Here is a 17,358-nt window from a genome sequence, read left to right as displayed (position 1 = left end):
ATGCGCTCTCCCTGGGGAGAACAGGCTGAATCTCACACAGAGTAAAATCTGTTGTGACAAAAAAAAAGTAATACGTGACAATACAATAGGCAATACAATTCAAGACAATACAGTAAAATACAGTACAATATAATGGATGACACAACTACAACTAGCTCTGAGCGCTGGTTTTACAAACACGGAGTCATTTGCACAACAGATTGTTCAGAGTTTAATTTGGAGCCCCATTGGCTCTTTGTTGTAAATCTACTGGTTGACTAGTTAGTTTGTTTTATGTCATTTTTATTCTTTTTTTCTGCCAGTTTAGGAGAAAGGAACAGGGAATGTAGTGATCATTTAAGGCATGGGTGGGGTGGAGAAGATGATGGATTTTCCGACGTCTGAAATCATGAATGTGGATGGATTGACGTTGAAAGCAAAAGAACGAACGACTACAGCAGTGCCAACCCGGGTAAAGCTGCGGCCGCGGCGGCGACCGAAAGCCGCAGCCATTGCTCATCACTGATTCGTTTCCCGTGTCATTCAATAAAAAAAAAAGGGTTTCAGTCACGCACTGCACACGGCATATTAGTACTCATACAAACATATAACATCATTTACGTGTGTGACAATTTTGGTTTATTTACCCCCGCCATGTAGGCAGCCATACTCCGTTTGCGGGGGTTTGCATGCTGGATATGTTCTTCAGTGTTTCCATAACTTGATCCACCGCCGAATCGGCTGACATCACAGGATCTTTAACGTACCGTCGTATTCGGTTTGCCAGTGTTTCGGCTCTCACGGCCGCCGGCCACACTGACGAAGGTGGTCACGGCGTAGAGGATGTATATATATATCTAAATATATATATATATATATATATATATATATATATATATATAAAAGAAAAAGAATTAAAGGCCTCCCCTGAAATACAGTACCTCAACAGGGTATTGTATTGTCTTTTATTGTCTTGTATCGTACTTTTCTTGTCGTACTGACGCAGATTTTACTGTAGAACTCGGGCTGCTCTTCCCATGGAGAGTGTGTCACTACAATGAGAGCACCAAGAACATTGAAATTATTTGTTCAGCTTTCCTCCGTCTCCCTTTTTCCTATAAGGAGCGCGTTTTGTTTGATTTAGGATGACATTCAATTAACGACAGGAGAAAAGTGCAGGAATCAGCCACCGGGTCTGCGGACGCATGGGCAGAATGCGGCAAAACGAGATTTTGGAAGACAGGGGAAAGTACTCTCACGGTGGACATGATCTTACTTTGAATAACAATTATAAACAAACCACAAGCAGCACAAGTAGCTTTTTTTCTGGTTCTCATGCAAACTAACTGGTGAATTGTGTAAACCGTACTGTGACAGCGTGAAACAAAACAAATCAAAGTAAAAGAATATTGATGTTTTAGTCTCTGAAATTCGTAGGATCGATTCACAGGACATTGCAGTACTTCGATCATCACTTGGACTGAGAGAAACTGTAATGATCAATGGCCCACTTGAGTCTTGATTTTAAGTAAAAGTCTGTTTTGCAAGAGCCTGTGCTACTGCATAAATGAAATCAAAAGAAACTTACAAACTTATTGGTACAGTAGTACGCTTTGGATAAATAACATCAGCAACTGCTGAATGAGACAGTTGGGTTGAGACGTAACAATAACAGTATATAATTATGCATTATAGTTCCACAATCAATCAATTGTAATTTAGAACATAGGTTTACAAACTAAGTTGTGAAAATATGTGAAGACAGGAAAATTTCCAAAAATAAATCATTGATAAATCATTACATGATCCAAGAACATTGTGTGTCTCATGAATTAGGAGCAGTAGATTAACTGATTTGGATAGCTGATTGTATGGATGTAAGGCTTTTGATTATAATCCACGAAAGCAGGATAATTTTCATTCAGTATCATAATCAGTTTTATGTAGTGTAATGAATACACAAGTGTATGTTTTAATATTGTTTAATGTATTACATTAAGCACATAAAACTCCTAAGAAACACAGCTGTTTTACATTTTAGAAAATATGTAACCTTTTAAAAATATACAAGGTGGTGTGAAAGACAACTTTCTTTCTTACAACATATTAGAATATAAAATAGTTAAATAATTATTTACAAGTTACAGACACTGAAATGGGTTTAAAAAAAAAGTTTTTAAAATTATTTGTTACTGGAGTAGATATAGACAAATAAATAAATGTGTGTGTGTGTGTGTGTGATATTTTCTAGTTCTCAGGTCACTATGCCTCATGTTAGATTTTACTTCTTTATTTCTTTTTTATTTATTTAATTTTATATTTTACACATATAATACTTTTTCCTGTGCAGATCAAGCATGGGTGTAACAGGACTGTGGTCAATCCTGTGCCCAGTGAAAAAACGCCAGGAGCTGAGCTCTCTGCAGGGGCAGACTCTGGCAGTGGACCTGAGCATGTGGGTGTGTGAGAACCAGGGAGTGCGTCAGATGCAGAACAGAGTGCTGAAACCTCACTTGAGGTAAGGCATGCTGTGGTTGAACTGACTTGCAGTCCTTGTTCTTGAAGTGTCCTTTGTGGTTCACTGAATAATGTGTAGAGGAGGAGGAATTTTATTTGATGTTCCTTGACACATACTGGTGATTGCAGATATTTTGTTAAAGTATGAATTTTCACATTTGAATGTGAATGTTTAAAAGGAAGGGGAGGAGGGGGGGAGATGAATGGTGTGTTATGGGAAACAGGACAGATGGAGGGTGGAATATATAATGAATAGAAGTACAATTAAAGGAAATGCTGAACAGACTTCATAATTAAGAGAAGTTGTTAAACTGATAAGTGAAACAACTGATAATGAATGTAAACAGTCAAAAGCATCAATGTTTCAATTTAACTATTGAAACAACTGATAATAATTATAAACAGTCAGAATCATTCCCAGTGATTTTTGATAGCACACTTTGTACAGGCAAGGCTTCATCAAGTCACAGTCAAAAATGGTTTGCTGAATTGTTACATCACTAAAAACCGATGCACTTGATATTAGGGCAATACTTTGTTCATAATGTTTTAGATGGAAGTCTGAAAATGAAACTTAAAACGGGTCTGCAAACCAAACCAAATATTGAGAGAGTACACCGACAAGGTTTTAAAGTGTATTGAATGATTTGTAATGGTGGCTTAGCAGACAAAATCCTACTTAGGAAGTAAAAGTGTTATTGTTAAAGACATACAAGGGCTTGGATTTTTTTTCTTCTCTCTTTGACTGACCATCTTCTGATCTAGACCTGAATGCATGTCTTTCATATGATATAATAGACAGAGATGACGCATTGCATTCACATTTCGCATAGAGTCACACTAACAGGAAAGCTTTGAAAAACCCATAACAAAAATAGATACATATTACATACATACATACATACATACATATATATATATATATATATATATATATATATATATATATATATATGCAGATAGAAAAAGATGTTGTTCCAGGGAAGAGGAGCCCTAGCTTCACATGGAGAATTTATGTTTTGACAAGAAACTTATTTGCAAGTGTGTGTGTATGTGTACTCTTATAACTTGAGCCACTTCATAACTGTTGCTGCTGTTTTATATTGACATTCACCGTGATTCTTGTAAACATTTTTGTTTGTTTGAACAGAAACCTATTCTTCAGAATATCCACACTGCTACAGCTGGGCATCAAACCAGTGTTTGTCATTGAAGGTGAGGCACCGGCCCTGAAACATGAAGAGATGGGCCGAAGACTGCAGGCACGCCATGGGGGCATTAACCATGGCAACACTAAGAGAAAGTTTGCTCGTGGTCGCTTGCAAGGCATGCTGAAAGAGGTAGATCTCCTGCTGACAGGGAAACATGCAGATTTATTAGAATTTCTGCTGGCTATGTGTGCATGTGTGCACTTGCTTGTTTTGTATGTTATGTTGTACTTGAAATCATGTAGTTATGTATGTACATGTATAGCTTTTATCATAAGTGCCACAAGTTCACTGTCTGTTAGGTGTGAGTGTAAATATGCATAATTATTATAATTGGTATTGTTATTATTATTATTGTTGTTGTTCTTGTTGTTCATGATTCATTATAATCAATGCCAGAGTAATGTTTTGAATAGATTTATGAAATATTAAGCTTTTCTCAGGCTTTGATATATAACAAAGAAGCAACCTTCATCAAAATTGTGATGTCTTTTTTATGGTGGTTTGAGATGGTGGTTTTTTTTGTTTGTTTGTTTTATTTCATTTACATGTATTTAGTTACTCTTTGAGAAATGGGTGTGTTTTTGTTTTGAATAGTCATCATCTGTGAAAGAATGAACAGACTTAGTATTTCAAAAGAGTACAGCTTTTTTTTTCCTGCTATACATATACAGGTAAAGAGGAGGAGAAAAAAAAACAGAATGATTTATCATTGTATATTTTGCATGTTTTTTTGAGGATTGGCTCTGGAATGGGATATACTTGATCCCATTTACCGCAACAACAAAATAAGCATAGTATATTCAAATGAATGAACTAAACACCGTGTTCTCTGGAATGCAATACAAGTGACTGACTATGTGTTGATGTGTCAGTGCTGTGACTTGCTGGATGCCTTGGGAGTGCCCTACATCCAGAGCCAGGGAGAGGCAGAGGCCACATGTGCTGCACTGAATGCTGCTGGGGTGAGAAGGACAACTGCTCTTGTGTGTGTGTGTGTGTGTGTGTGTGTGTGTGTGTGTGTGTGTGTGTACTTGCTGTGGAGTGGCAGTGAGAAAGGAAGTGTTGTCAGGGGGGTGGGGTGGAGTGGGGTAGCTAAGGGGATGTTGTCATCTTCCACCACTTTCTGACTGAATCATTCTTTGGCAAGGAGTCTTTTCTCACCTGTGTTGATTTTGCTCTTATTCTTTCATAGTTTCCCTACTTTAGCATACTTAGCACTTCTTATTGTGCTGTATGTCAGGACAGAAACTATTTACAGCACTTCTTATAATGATGTTTATTTAGATAAAATTAAAAGAAAGATTAAAAGTTTCATAGCATTTTACGGCCATCAGGGCAGTGAATTCATATCCACTGTGTCTAGATTTATGATCAGTAGAGATGAGCACAGGAAGATGGGGCCCAATCCTCTCCTTCTGTTTGAACCTTCAGGTACCCGTTCACACCTGGGTGGAGTGAGGAAAATCAGAGTAAAGTGCTTTTCTGAAAGACACAACACCAGGCCGAAACAGGTGCTCAAACTCTGACCAGGGGATCAGTAGTCCATCACCTTACCAATTCTGCCACAGTGCCTTCATTTATAATATAGCGCCTGATCAAATGATTTTAGTCTGAGTACTTTGCAATACAATGATTCCAGTAAGAATGTATAACAATGCATTACACCATCAATCCCCCCCCCCCCCAAAAAAAAAAAAAGCAAAAAAAAAAAGCTAAGCAGTTTCTGTCCGGACTTACTGCCATTGTATTATACTATTACTCTTTTTCACAACAGATTTCTCTGTGTGAAATTCAGGCTGCTCTACCTGCAGAGAGAGCACGATGCTACAATGAGAGTGCCACCCCCCTTATTTTTCCTGTCTGCAGTGTATTTGTTTTCCTATCAAAGTGGATTTTTCAATAGAGTTTTGTCAGGGACAACCATTTCGTTGCTGTGGGTTCTTTTACGTGTGTTAAATGCATGCAGCGTATGTGACCTCGGTTTATTGCCTCTTCCAAATGACTAACATCCAGACCACCACTCAAGGACTATTGGAGGGTATGGTATTCAATCTTGTGCACTTAGATTCTCTGGCTTCCTAGGTGGACAAGTTTGCCACAAGGCTCCACACCACACCTGATGTGTTGTTGGTTTTGAGGCAGGAAGTGTCTGAATCTGTATGGCAAGGAGTTCAGCTGCAGTAAAGAGTTTGTCATATGCAGGTGGTGGATGCCTGTGTGTCAGACGATGGGGACTGCTTTCTGTATGGAGCCAAGGTGGTCTACAGGAACCTGACTATTGATGCAAAGGTATTGTGCAAGTAATGAACTTGACTGTTGATGCAAAGGTTCTGTGCATGTAAAGAACATGACTATTGATGCAAAGGTATTGTGCAGTTAGGGACTTGACTGTTCATGCAAAGGTACTGTGCAATTAAAGAACATGACTATTGATGCAAAGGAATTGTGCAGTTAAAGAACATGACTATTGATGCAAAGGTACTGTGCATGTAAAGAACATGACTGTTGATGCAAAGGTACTGTGCATGTAAAGAACATGACTATTAACCCCTAGGCTGCCTGCATGACGAGATAACTCGTCATGGCAAGCATGTATGCTTCGCTGCCTGCATGACGAGATAACTCGTCATCGAAATATTCTGACTTTTCCCTGGTTTGCATTCACTTCCTTGGCAAAAATAGTGGTAGCTTTAGCCTGGGGAATCTCTCTAGATTCTATTCATAGCTAGAAACCCCATCTACGTCATGAAGCAGTCCTTTATTTGAACGTTTTGGTTGGGTCACTGTCCAAGTGTTTGCCTGACTTCTCTCCTCGCTCGCTCAACAAAATGTCGGACTGACGCCGTGCTCAAGACATGCGATCGTGACGAACTAAATCAACCATGATTTCTTTCTTTAGCTGATGCTCAGAAAGAATTGAAGCGTAAATTCGAAGGAGAAGATAGAGATGAACATTTATAGGACGATCTGATAGAAAATAAAGGGAGTAATCAAGAGAGTGGCCAAGATGCGACTGTCAGTGAGTGATGCCGGCTGTGCAGATGTTAGCAGACGACAGATGACCGAATTAGCAGCAGAGCGATATTCTTGGCACGCAGCCAACGCGGTCTGATGAGAACTGAATCAAGTTTCCGTGTGAGAGGGGTGAGGAGAAGGGGGGGTGGAGACTGAGGGGGCGTGGCCTCACATCCATCTTATCACTTGGAGAAGTCACAATGCATTGTGTATCTATCTCTTAAAAAAATATATATGTATCGTGGTTGTTCTAGTATGATTTTGTGTTTGCAGATATCCATTTGTCCAGAAAATATGATGTTTTTGTGCAAATTACCTGACTAATGTTTGTAATGAACAAGTTGAAAATGTGACAAAAAACAAAACACTGATTTCAAAACAACAGCATGTCACTAAAAATATATAAAATGGGAAAACAGCATGTGTTTTGTATTCTTTATTCATTTACCTTTCAGAAAATATATACTTTTATGGGTCTTTCTCCAATAACAAAGAGCACAGAATTTTTGGAAAATTTATACCCGTTTTTTGTGAAAAAACCCTGGCAAATAGATTTCACTTAAATCTTATTTTCCTGGCAGCGAAAGGGTTAATGCAAAGGTACTGTGCAATTAAAGAGCATGATTATTGATGCAAAGGTACTGTGCATGTAAAGAACTTGACTATTGATGCAAAGGTACTGTGCATGTAAAGAACATGACTATTGATGCAAAGGAACTGTGCATGTAAAGAACTTGACTATTGATGGAAAGGTTCTGTGCATATAAAGAACATGACTATTGATGCAAAGGTACTGTGCATGTAAAGAACTTGACTATTGATGGAAAGGTTCTATGCATGTAAAGAACATGACTGTTGATGCAAAGGTACTGTGCATGTAAAGAACATGACTGTTGATGCAAAGGTACTGTGCATGTAAAGAACATGACTATTTATGCAACGGTTCTGTGCATGTAAAGAACATGACTATTGATGCAAAGGTTCTGTGCATGTAAAGAACTTGACTATTGATGCAAAGGTTCTGTGCATGTAAAGAACTTGACTATTGATGCAAAGGTACTGTTCAAGCAGAACATTATTGTTCTTGACAGTTATAAGTGTCATGTGTTCTTCTGCCTCTCTTTACTCTTCTAGAGTGATTTGCTCTGAAAGATGGAGAAAGCATTCAGTCATTTTTTCTCTTTGTCACCTGAAACTAAGAGAAAATTGACATGACTTATGAATTTGAAATTAGCCTGTTGCTAAAGGTATACAGGTGTTTATGTGGATTTGAGATTTTTTTTTCAGCTTGTTTTTGATGAATCAAGTTACAGTGGTTTTTATGAATAATTATAAAAGGATCAGCCACAGTATCATAATGAACATGTGAACCATATTAGCTTTAAACAAAATTCGAAAAGGATGAAAAGGATGAGTCACAACACACCAGCATGTCACATGTATACATGTTTAACATTAAATACACTGCTTCGCCAGTATCCAAACTTTTCTCTGTCACTATTCCAGGATCCTCATGTAGACAGCTTCAGTATGGAGGATGTGACCTCTGAACTTTCCCTGACCAGAGAGAGGCTGGTGGCCTTGGCCTTGCTGCTGGGTTGTGACTATTTTCCTGCAGGGGTGCCAGGTGTGGGTGTGACCTGGGCTGTCAATCTGATGACATCACTAGCCGGTGTGGATGTATTGAAAAGGTGACTGCCCCCCACACCCCCTCCCCAAGTTAATGATGAAAAATGACTTCTTGCCGTAGCTCCAGGCAGTATTCTGTTGGTTTGTAAAGTGAGAAGGGAAAAACAGCTTTTGTACAGTGCATTGTTATTGACATACACAGTTCATGAAATCTATGGCAATGAAAATTAACTGATGACACTGTATGGCATAACCAACACAGATCAGATGTATGCACATACCTGTCCATGCATATGTAAAAACCGCATGCGTACATGCATGTATGCATGCACATACCTTTATTTGTTCTTAATACACGCACACATGTGGACACACACACACACACACGCACACACACACACACACATAGATGCAAGGAAGTTATCTTTACTGTTTAGCGGTGGATGTAGAGAGTTTTGAATTCTTTTAGTGGCTTCCACCTTGTTACTTATTATTTATAACTTTAACTTTCCAATTCCAGATTTGGAGAGTGGAAAAGTATGAAAGTGTCCGACTGCCTGGACAACACAGAGGTTTTTGTGTGGCGTAGAGCATCCACCCTTCCCAATTTTCCTCCCGAAAAGGTACTGACTCTGATTGTTAGATGATGCTTTGAGCCCTCTTAGATGTTTGAAAACTGTGATTGGGCGTGAAAAGGAGAGAACATACAGATATGTGCACACACACACACACACACACACACACACACACACACACACACACACACACACACACACACACACACACACACACACACACTTAGACACATTCCCACCCTTATCTGGGAACATGAATATAGATGCATACTGACAGAAAGACAGACAGACACGCAGGCATGCACGCAGGCACGCACTCATGCAGGCACGCACGCATGCAGGCACGCATGCATGCACCCATGCATGCAACCTCGCCACCCCCTCACACATGCATGCACGCACGGCAGTACACACTGGCAACACAAGCACACCAGCCATGCTACAAGTAACTTTTTTAAAAAATGAGCACAGTAAAGAATAGCCTGTGTTAAATAAGAAGTATCACCACAGAAAACTGTCTCCCAGTGAACAACAAGCTAGCCTGGTAAATATGATGCTAAACTGTATGTAAAATGTTCCTTGTGTATGACTGACAGCTCATGCAGTTTACCATTTTAAAAGGTATAATCTGTTGTAAAAGGTATAATCTGTTTATTGTTAACTGTCAATTTATGTTAAATTTGTACATGCATATTTACACAAAAAAAATGACTAGATTGCGTTATCCACAAGGTTTTGTGCCATTGAGTGAGTTCCATGTGGCTGTGTGTGTCACAGGTGGTAGAGGAATTTCTGGTGACTAAGGATCCAGAGGTGTCAGCCCCACCTCAGTGGCACCGACCCTGCATTTTGAAGATGATGGTACTGTTTGTTTGGTTGGTTCACTGTAAGGTTCACACACATGTTTAAGATAACTTTTTGCCACAGCTGCAGGCAGTGTCCAACTGATTTGTGTGAGTGAGAAGAAGAGTGAGACATGTCTGCTGTTGTGTGTTGTCATTGGTTCTTTGGTTGATTTATTGTAAAGTTTTACACACCTGTATATTTTTCTTTCTTTCCTGTTTTTTATTCACTATTTTGTCACTCATTTCTCTCTACTAGCCAAGTCTATCATCTTATCCGTCTGCTTTGTTGATGTATGAATATAAATTCTGATGGGTTCCTTCTGTATTTAAACGAGATATCTAAATGCTTCCATCTTGTGCAGGTTTAAAGGATTGTGTTTGTTGTGTGTCTGTGATTATTTTTATTGTGTGTCTTTAATTGTTTTTGTTGTGTCTGTTTTGTTCTGGAACACTGATCATAGTGGATGTTTGCAGTGTCTGCAGGCATGGGAGAGAGAGAGAAAGAGATGAGTGGATTCTGCTAAGGATTTTTTCTTTTTATCTGTAAATGTCACCATGAAGACAATTTTCTTGCTTACTTTTGATGTGATCATCTAACTTGGACGATGGTTATTGAGGACATCTGTAAGCTTGGAAATTTTGTAAAGATAATCTGTTTTCATGTGAAGCCAAATACAGACACAATTCATGGAGGAATTAGGTATCCTTTTTTCTGCATGTAATTGTAATTGTACATTTCATACCCTCAGATGGAAAATCCAGCACTTTAATCACTCTGCTATTGCTATTGTGTGGCAGAGGTTGGGTTCACGTTACCTGGAGTGGCCGGAGGACTACAGTGTGGAGAAGGCCCTGCCTCTCACCACTCTGTGGGACCAGCTGCACTTCAGCGACCAGACGTCCACTGCATGCCGGCCTCAACTCCAGCCTTGCAGGTGTGTGCAGGGGGAGGGGGAGGAAAGGAAATGGGATGGAGGGTGATGTGTGGCAGGAATGGGAAGTTTGGAAATATGTGTGTTTACGTCACATGGGTTTGGTGTGCATGGATGTGTACATGGTGGTATGATTTATAGGTTTGTGTGGCATGTGTGTGTGTGCGTGGATGTGTACATGGTGGTATGATTTATAGGTTTGTGTGGCATGTGTGTGTGTGTGGATGTGTACATGGTGGTATGATTTATAGGTTTGTGTGGCATGTGTGTGTGTGCGTGGATGTGTACATGGTGGTATGATTTATAGGTTTGTGTGGCATGTGTGTGTGTGTGGATGTGTACATGGTGGTATGATTTATAGGTTTGTGTGGCATGTGTGTGTGTGTGGATGTGTACATGGTGGTATGATTTATAGGTTTGTGTGGCATGTGTGTGTGTGTGGATGTAAACATGGTGGTATGATTTATAGGTTTGTGTGGCATGTGTGTGTGCGTGGATGTGTACATGGTGGTATGATTTATAGGTTTGTGTGGCATGTGTGTGTGTGTGGATGTAAACATGGTGGTATGATTTATAAGTTTGTGCACCAGTTCAGTGATTGTGTGTGAATGTCTATATGATAGTATGATTTATAAGTTTGTGCATCATGTATGTGTGTGTGGTGTGTGTGTGTGTGCGCGTGTGTGTGCGTGCGCGCATATGTTTAATTACAGTCAGTATGGTAATGACGTAAACTTGATTGGACAGGAACAGAAGACCAACTGCATTTCATATATATTCATATATGTATTGTGTGTGTGTGTGTGTGATGTGATGTGATGTGATAGCGAAAGTTTGATTTATGTTCCAGAATTGTCAAAAAGAGGGTGAGGCAGGGGGTGCCTTGTTTTGAAGTAGAGTGGGAGAACAACATAAAAGGTCAGTGCTCATGAATATTGCGTTATATAGAATTGTTATATAGAATCTTTGTGTAAAATATATGCATTCAAGCCCACATTAAAATAATATATATATATATATAAAGTGTGTGTTATTCACATAGAGGAACATTCTTGAAATGGCAAGCGCACACATGCGCATACGCCTTCATTCGCGCATTCAGAAAAATGTCACGCTTGCACCCACAAACACAGTACATAACTGGATGACTGGCTGTGCAGAACCAGTGTAACAACAACATAATCTTGAGGTTGATACCTGTGGTGAATACCACTGCTGTTGCACCCATCAGTCTCACAAGATTATATCTTTGCTCTTTTCTTTTTTCTTTCCATGTCTGCAACATTGTTTGTGGTTAGGTGTGACTATGTGGCCATTTTTTCCCTGTCATATAGGCAGCCATGCTGGTATCATTTTGGGGGGTCTGAAGATGCCATAAAGTATGGTGAGGGTTTGTGTTTATTAAACTTGAAAAAAAAATTGTATCAGTTCTTCTGTGATTTTGAGCTAACACTAACAATATAGGAGAAAAAAAAGAAGAAAAAAAAGAGAAAATATGCATATGACAAATTTAAAACAAGAACAAATAAGAAATTGAACAAGGCAGTGATATGGCAAAGAGCATTCATTCAAAAAGTTATATCTCAAGTTTTTACAAGTAATGATGCATAGATTTTTGTTCTCCATGTGTAATGTGCAGTATGTGAAAAGGGCTGTTGTGAATTATGTGCATGATAAGCACTTATAATTATGTTACATGTCTGTATGAGTGTGCATGTCACTTATAATTATGTTACATGTCTGTATGAGTGTGTATGTGTGTGTGACTGAAATGTGATTGAATGACAAAGGAAACAAATGGTGAGTGCCCAGTGGCAGCTGTTTGTTGGCTGTACCCAGATAGGCAGCCTGTTGTGCAAAATGACTCCATGTTTATCAAGCGCTTAGAGCTTGGTCTGTGACCGAGGATAGGCGCTATATAAGTATCTTATCATCAGCATCAGCATCATGCACAATGTGCAGGTCTTGTGGATGAGAGTGGACAACCAAGACGGCTGGTGACGCTGGAACAGGAAAACCGCTTCCAGACCTGCTTCCCAGCTCTTGTGGACTCCTTCACTCACCTCACCCTGCAGCTCAAAGAGGAGAAATCCAAAAGTGAGAATGTGGCGGTTGTGCATGTGTACATACGTGGATGGAAGGGTGTGTGTGTGTGTGTGTGTGTGTTTGTGTGTGTGTGTGTGTGTGTGTGTGTGTGTGTGTGTGTGTGTGTGTGTCCATGCTTGCATGATTGTGCATTAGCTTGTGCTTGTTTTACTTTAAATCATGCTGTTCTAGGTCTTTAATCCTCAACAAACAAACCAGCTTTGGATCTTGGATCCCATGGCATCAAAAGCATTGTCTGTTTACAGAGAGCAGAAAAGGAAAATCAAAGAAAGACGTGGACGCCCTGAGCAGTCAGCTGGATGCTCTGACGGTCAGCAGTCAGCGTGACCCAGCAGATGACCCAGCACTGGCCACACACTGCAGCTCTCAGTCACGGGTCTGTGTCTCCCCTCCCCTGTCCACTCCAGGGGGGGATGTGACAACCAGCATTTACCGTCCTCTTGAGTCCAGCGGTTCACTGCCATCATTCCATTCTGCAGCGCCTAGTGGTGTGGATAGGAAAGGTAACAGTGTTGCACAGCATAGTGCTGTTGGTTCTCATGCTAAGGACACAGAACCAAAGGCCAGTCATTGTGTGGCTGGCAGTGAGGACAGCAGCCCACGAAGCCCCAGCGTCATCAACAGGAGCATGGAGTACGTACCACTGAGCCAGAGGCTGAATGTGCTGGCGGAAGGGGACAGCATGGGCAGAACCCAGGACTGTGACATTGTTGACCTAGACGATTCCTACACCTACATCCCCCTGAGCCAGCGTCTGAAGGCCAGACTGGGCAGCCAGCAGAAGGTGGCATTGTCCTCAGCATCAGCAGCTGGTGTGGTGAGCTCTCTTCAAGATGCCAGTCACCCTGTTCAGAATCACTCCCTCAGATACGTTCCATTGAGTCAGCGACTGAGATCCAGTCTGGACAGTGCAGATGATGTGGATGGAGTTTTCATGAATCCTTCACCACCCACAGAATCAGAGGCACCAAGCTCCCCCAGAAGACTGGAATCAGCTTTTGATGCAGAGTCTGTACAGACATCAGGAGCTGATTCAGTCATTTGTGAGCAGGGTAGCCATCAGTCAGTGATCTGTACAACTGATTGTGGAACAGACAAGCAGACTGGAACACAAAACATTCTGCATAACGTTTTGGGTGATGAACCCTTACAAACTATGTCAAAGACTTGCATGTCATTTGACAAAGCCAAAGAGAGTGGAGACACAGTGCAAGGAAGTATGCCAAAAGCTGTGTCTGCAGCGGACAGGCTTTCATCACATACAAGTGACAATGTGTCTGATTCAGATGACAGTAGTGCAGCCACCACACACAGCCAGAATGCCCCAGACCATGATTTTCATGTATCACGTACTGTTGAAGACCAGATTATGAAAAACGAAAAACCTGCTGCTTTGTGCAAAAGACTTGCAAAGAAGAAGAAGACAGTATCCCAAGATGGAATGAAAGGCGGGATGTGCTCCCCAAAACCAAAAACCAAGATCAGTGTGACAGATTTGTTGGAGAACTGGAGTGACAGTGAAAGTGAAACTGACAACTGTCCAAACAGTGACCCTGTCGTGACTGTTTCTGGTGACGACTCAGATCCAGAGCCAAACGCTCCCGCTCATATGACACATGGTGACTGTCTCCCAGGCTCAATCCAGACCTCCCAAAATAATGCTAAGTGTTTATCGGAGAGGGATCTGCATGGTGAAGATTCTCCCCTGAGCCATAGCAGTCAACCAAAGCATGTACTGCCTGATAGCAGCACCCCATGTCATGCCACTGTCGTGCAAGCCAAGAACCCAGACAGCGTGTGCAAACAAAGCCCCAGCCAGTGTGTGGACGTGGACTCATTTGTCAGCGACGGCCATTTCACTCTGCACCACACTCTTTTCACCAGCATGGAGGAGGCCGATGACAGCCAGCAGTCCTCTGACTCTGAGCTGCAGCTGTCACAACACACCCCTTGCCATGGCACAGCACCAACACCACCAGCACAACATCCAAACACTACAGGTACAACACCACCAGCACAACATCCAAACACAACAGCACCAACACCACAACATCCAAACACTACAGCACCAACACCACCAGCACAACGTCCAAACACTACAGGACCAACACCACCAGCACAACATCCTAACCCAGCAGGACCAACACCACCAGCACAACATCCAAACACTACAGGTCCACAACATGACCACCAGCTGGCATCTGACAGTGATCATTTAGAATCTCCATCACAGGATCAGACATGGGAACTCAGAAGAAGCATGCAACATCCCACGGCAGTGCTCAACAACCAAGCCGTTCTGTTGGGTGACTGGTCTGATGATGATGATGAGCCTCGTCCACAGGCAGCAGAGAACAAGTCGTCAGAGGAGAAGGGTTTGCTGACGGCCACTCCTGTTGCCTCTGCAGATGTTGTGTGTGAGGCTGCAGGGGATTCCAGGCAAGGGGAGGGTGTCAGTGATGCATGCTGCCTGACGTTGTCACAGAGGCTGCAGCTGAAAAAGTCCACTGCCAAAACGCTGAGCATGATGATCAACAAGTTCTAGCTTGTGTGTGGTGTTGGCTGATGTTATTTGACAGAATGGTTTTGGTTTTGTCTGTCTTCCTTGCCTGGTAGTGAATTTGTTAATTTTAAAATATTTCTTATGTGTTTAAATTGTTGATTTGTTTTATTGTATACATGAATGTTTAATTTTTTACTTGTTGATTTGTTTGTTGCTGTGTACACTTAGTTTTTAATTGTTGATTCAGTTTATGATCTGTACACTTGTAGTTGAAAAATGTTGTGTAAAACAAACATGATCATGGCTGAAATATATTTTTTTGTTTTGTTTGCTGAATACTGAAATAACTGTCAGAGATTTACCAAGGTTCGTAGGGTCCTTTCAAGTCCTTTTAAGTCCTTAGGAATTGGATTTTGGTCAAAAGGCCTTTTAAGTGCTTTGATTCAGCAAGTTGGTCCTTTTAACTCATCAGGAGGTCCTTCTAATTTTTGAAAGGTACTGTTAAGTCCTGTTTTATGAAGAGAAAGAGACTTGAGAACGAAACTGAAACACCTTCGACACCAAAACCGCAAGTTGCAAAGCGCGTTGAAAGATGCCGACGCGATCGTCTGAAACTCAGTACTTACTGTAGGAGGATACAGCCTATAGGCCTAGGCCCTAACAGTAGTGCGCTTTCTGCTCGGTGGCAGACGCGAAGCGTGGTACAGTGGCTGTGAGTCACGCCTGCTGCTGCTGCTTTGCTTAGGCCTAGCCTACAGTGACGTGAATTGCAAAGACTAAATACGACAGTCAAATGGGATTAGCTGTTCTTCCGTTTATGAGAGGTAAGTGTCTGCTGTTCTGCATGTCAAATAGATTGGGGTGTACTGTAAAGTCATGTCGGCAAAGGTCTTTTAAACTGATTTGAGGTCCTTATAAAGTCCTTTAAAGGTCCTTTTTTGGCTTCATGCCCACCACCTGGGAACCCTGTTTACAGTGAGAGGTACAGAGAAGAAAAGGGATTCTGGCAAAGCAGTTCAAGAAGTTGTTTGATGTATGGTGTGTGCCAATGTATCTGTGTATGTATGCGAGTGCTAAGAATGAATATAAGTAGTTTGTGTACATGTGTGTCTTAGTGTGCCTTTTGCTTTTTACCTGATTTTGTGCAAATGTGTGCAAAAGAGAGAAACAACTGAAATATATATTTTCTCATATATATATTCATTTCATTTATACTATGTGAAAGGGTGTGAGTGAGTTTGCATGCTTATTTACGTGCATGACCTTTTCTTCTAAATATATTTTTCTTTATTCATGTATGAACAATTGTATGTATTATGCATCTCCAATTAGAATGGGCTGTGACCTTTTCAACAATGCCGAATAAATATATATCCTTTTCCACTTTCTCTGTGTGTGTTTACTTTTTGATGAGAGAGAGAGAGAGAGAGAGAGAGAGAGAATTTCCAGGTAACTTTTGAGGTTATCTGTACATCTATATCATACACTCATACACACTCACACACATATATATGTATATAGAGAGGGAGGGAGAGAGAGAGAGAGAGAGAGAGAGAAATTTCCACATAACTTTGGAGTTATCTGGACATATACAGGTACTCAGCAAGATCTGTAGTTTGTCATATATATATATAGAGAGAGAGAGAGAGAGAGAGACTGACAGACAGAGAGGCAGAGAGAAATTTCCACGCAACTTTGGAGTTTATTTGTATCTGGTCATATACAGGTACTCAGCAAGATCTGTAGTTTGTTATATGAAGCTGGTATGAATCACACCATCTGTACCTCACCTAGTTCTCCATTCTATGGAAATGTTTATGTATAATGTACATGTGTGTAAAATATACATTTTTCAGAATCTTGTTTGCAACAGCTAAGTGGTTACAGCATTGGATTTTCAATCCTACGGTCCTGGGTTTGAATCCCTGCCACAACACCTGATGCGTTTTCAGTGGAGCTTTGTCATCTCCCATGTCAACATGTGCAGACCTGCTAACCCACCAGGCACTCTCCTGCCCTGTGACACAGTGTGGTCAATCTTAGCTA

General features: G+C 40.9%; 1 protein-coding gene across 1 annotated transcript; it reads left to right on the top strand.

Moving 5' to 3' along the window:
* The first annotated feature begins 1,292 nt into the window (after positions 1-1,292).
* LOC143286465 (uncharacterized) lies at positions 1,293-16,635 on the top strand. The gene is made up of 12 exons (XM_076594038.1): positions 1,293-1,471; positions 2,330-2,497; positions 3,647-3,836; positions 4,580-4,669; positions 5,910-5,996; positions 8,229-8,413; positions 8,872-8,974; positions 9,704-9,787; positions 10,570-10,706; positions 11,554-11,621; positions 12,666-12,800; positions 13,055-16,635. The coding sequence occupies exons 2-12, from the start codon at positions 2,337-2,339 to the stop codon at positions 15,352-15,354; spliced, it is 3,540 nt and encodes a 1,179-aa protein (XP_076450153.1). The 5' UTR covers positions 1,293-1,471; positions 2,330-2,336; the 3' UTR covers positions 15,355-16,635.
* Positions 16,636-17,358: the final 723 nt, after the last annotated feature.

The sequence above is a fragment of the Babylonia areolata genome, chromosome 10, assembly GCF_041734735.1.
Source record: "Babylonia areolata isolate BAREFJ2019XMU chromosome 10, ASM4173473v1, whole genome shotgun sequence".
NCBI classification, from domain to species: Eukaryota; Metazoa; Mollusca; class Gastropoda; order Neogastropoda; family Buccinidae; genus Babylonia; species Babylonia areolata.
This window is presented reverse-complemented; position numbering and strand designations above follow the sequence as displayed.

Excerpts from the sequence above, each read along its gene's own strand:
- LOC143286465 (XM_076594038.1), top strand. The coding sequence starts at position 2,337 with ATGGGTGTAACAGGACTGTGGTCAATCCTGTGCCCAGTGAAAAAACGC. Across the intron at positions 2,498-3,646 it reads GTGCTGAAACCTCACTTGAG|AAACCTATTCTTCAGAATAT; the intron begins GTAAGGCATGCT and ends TTGTTTGAACAG. Across the intron at positions 10,707-11,553 it reads CCTCAACTCCAGCCTTGCAG|AATTGTCAAAAAGAGGGTGA; the intron begins GTGTGTGCAGGG and ends TTTATGTTCCAG.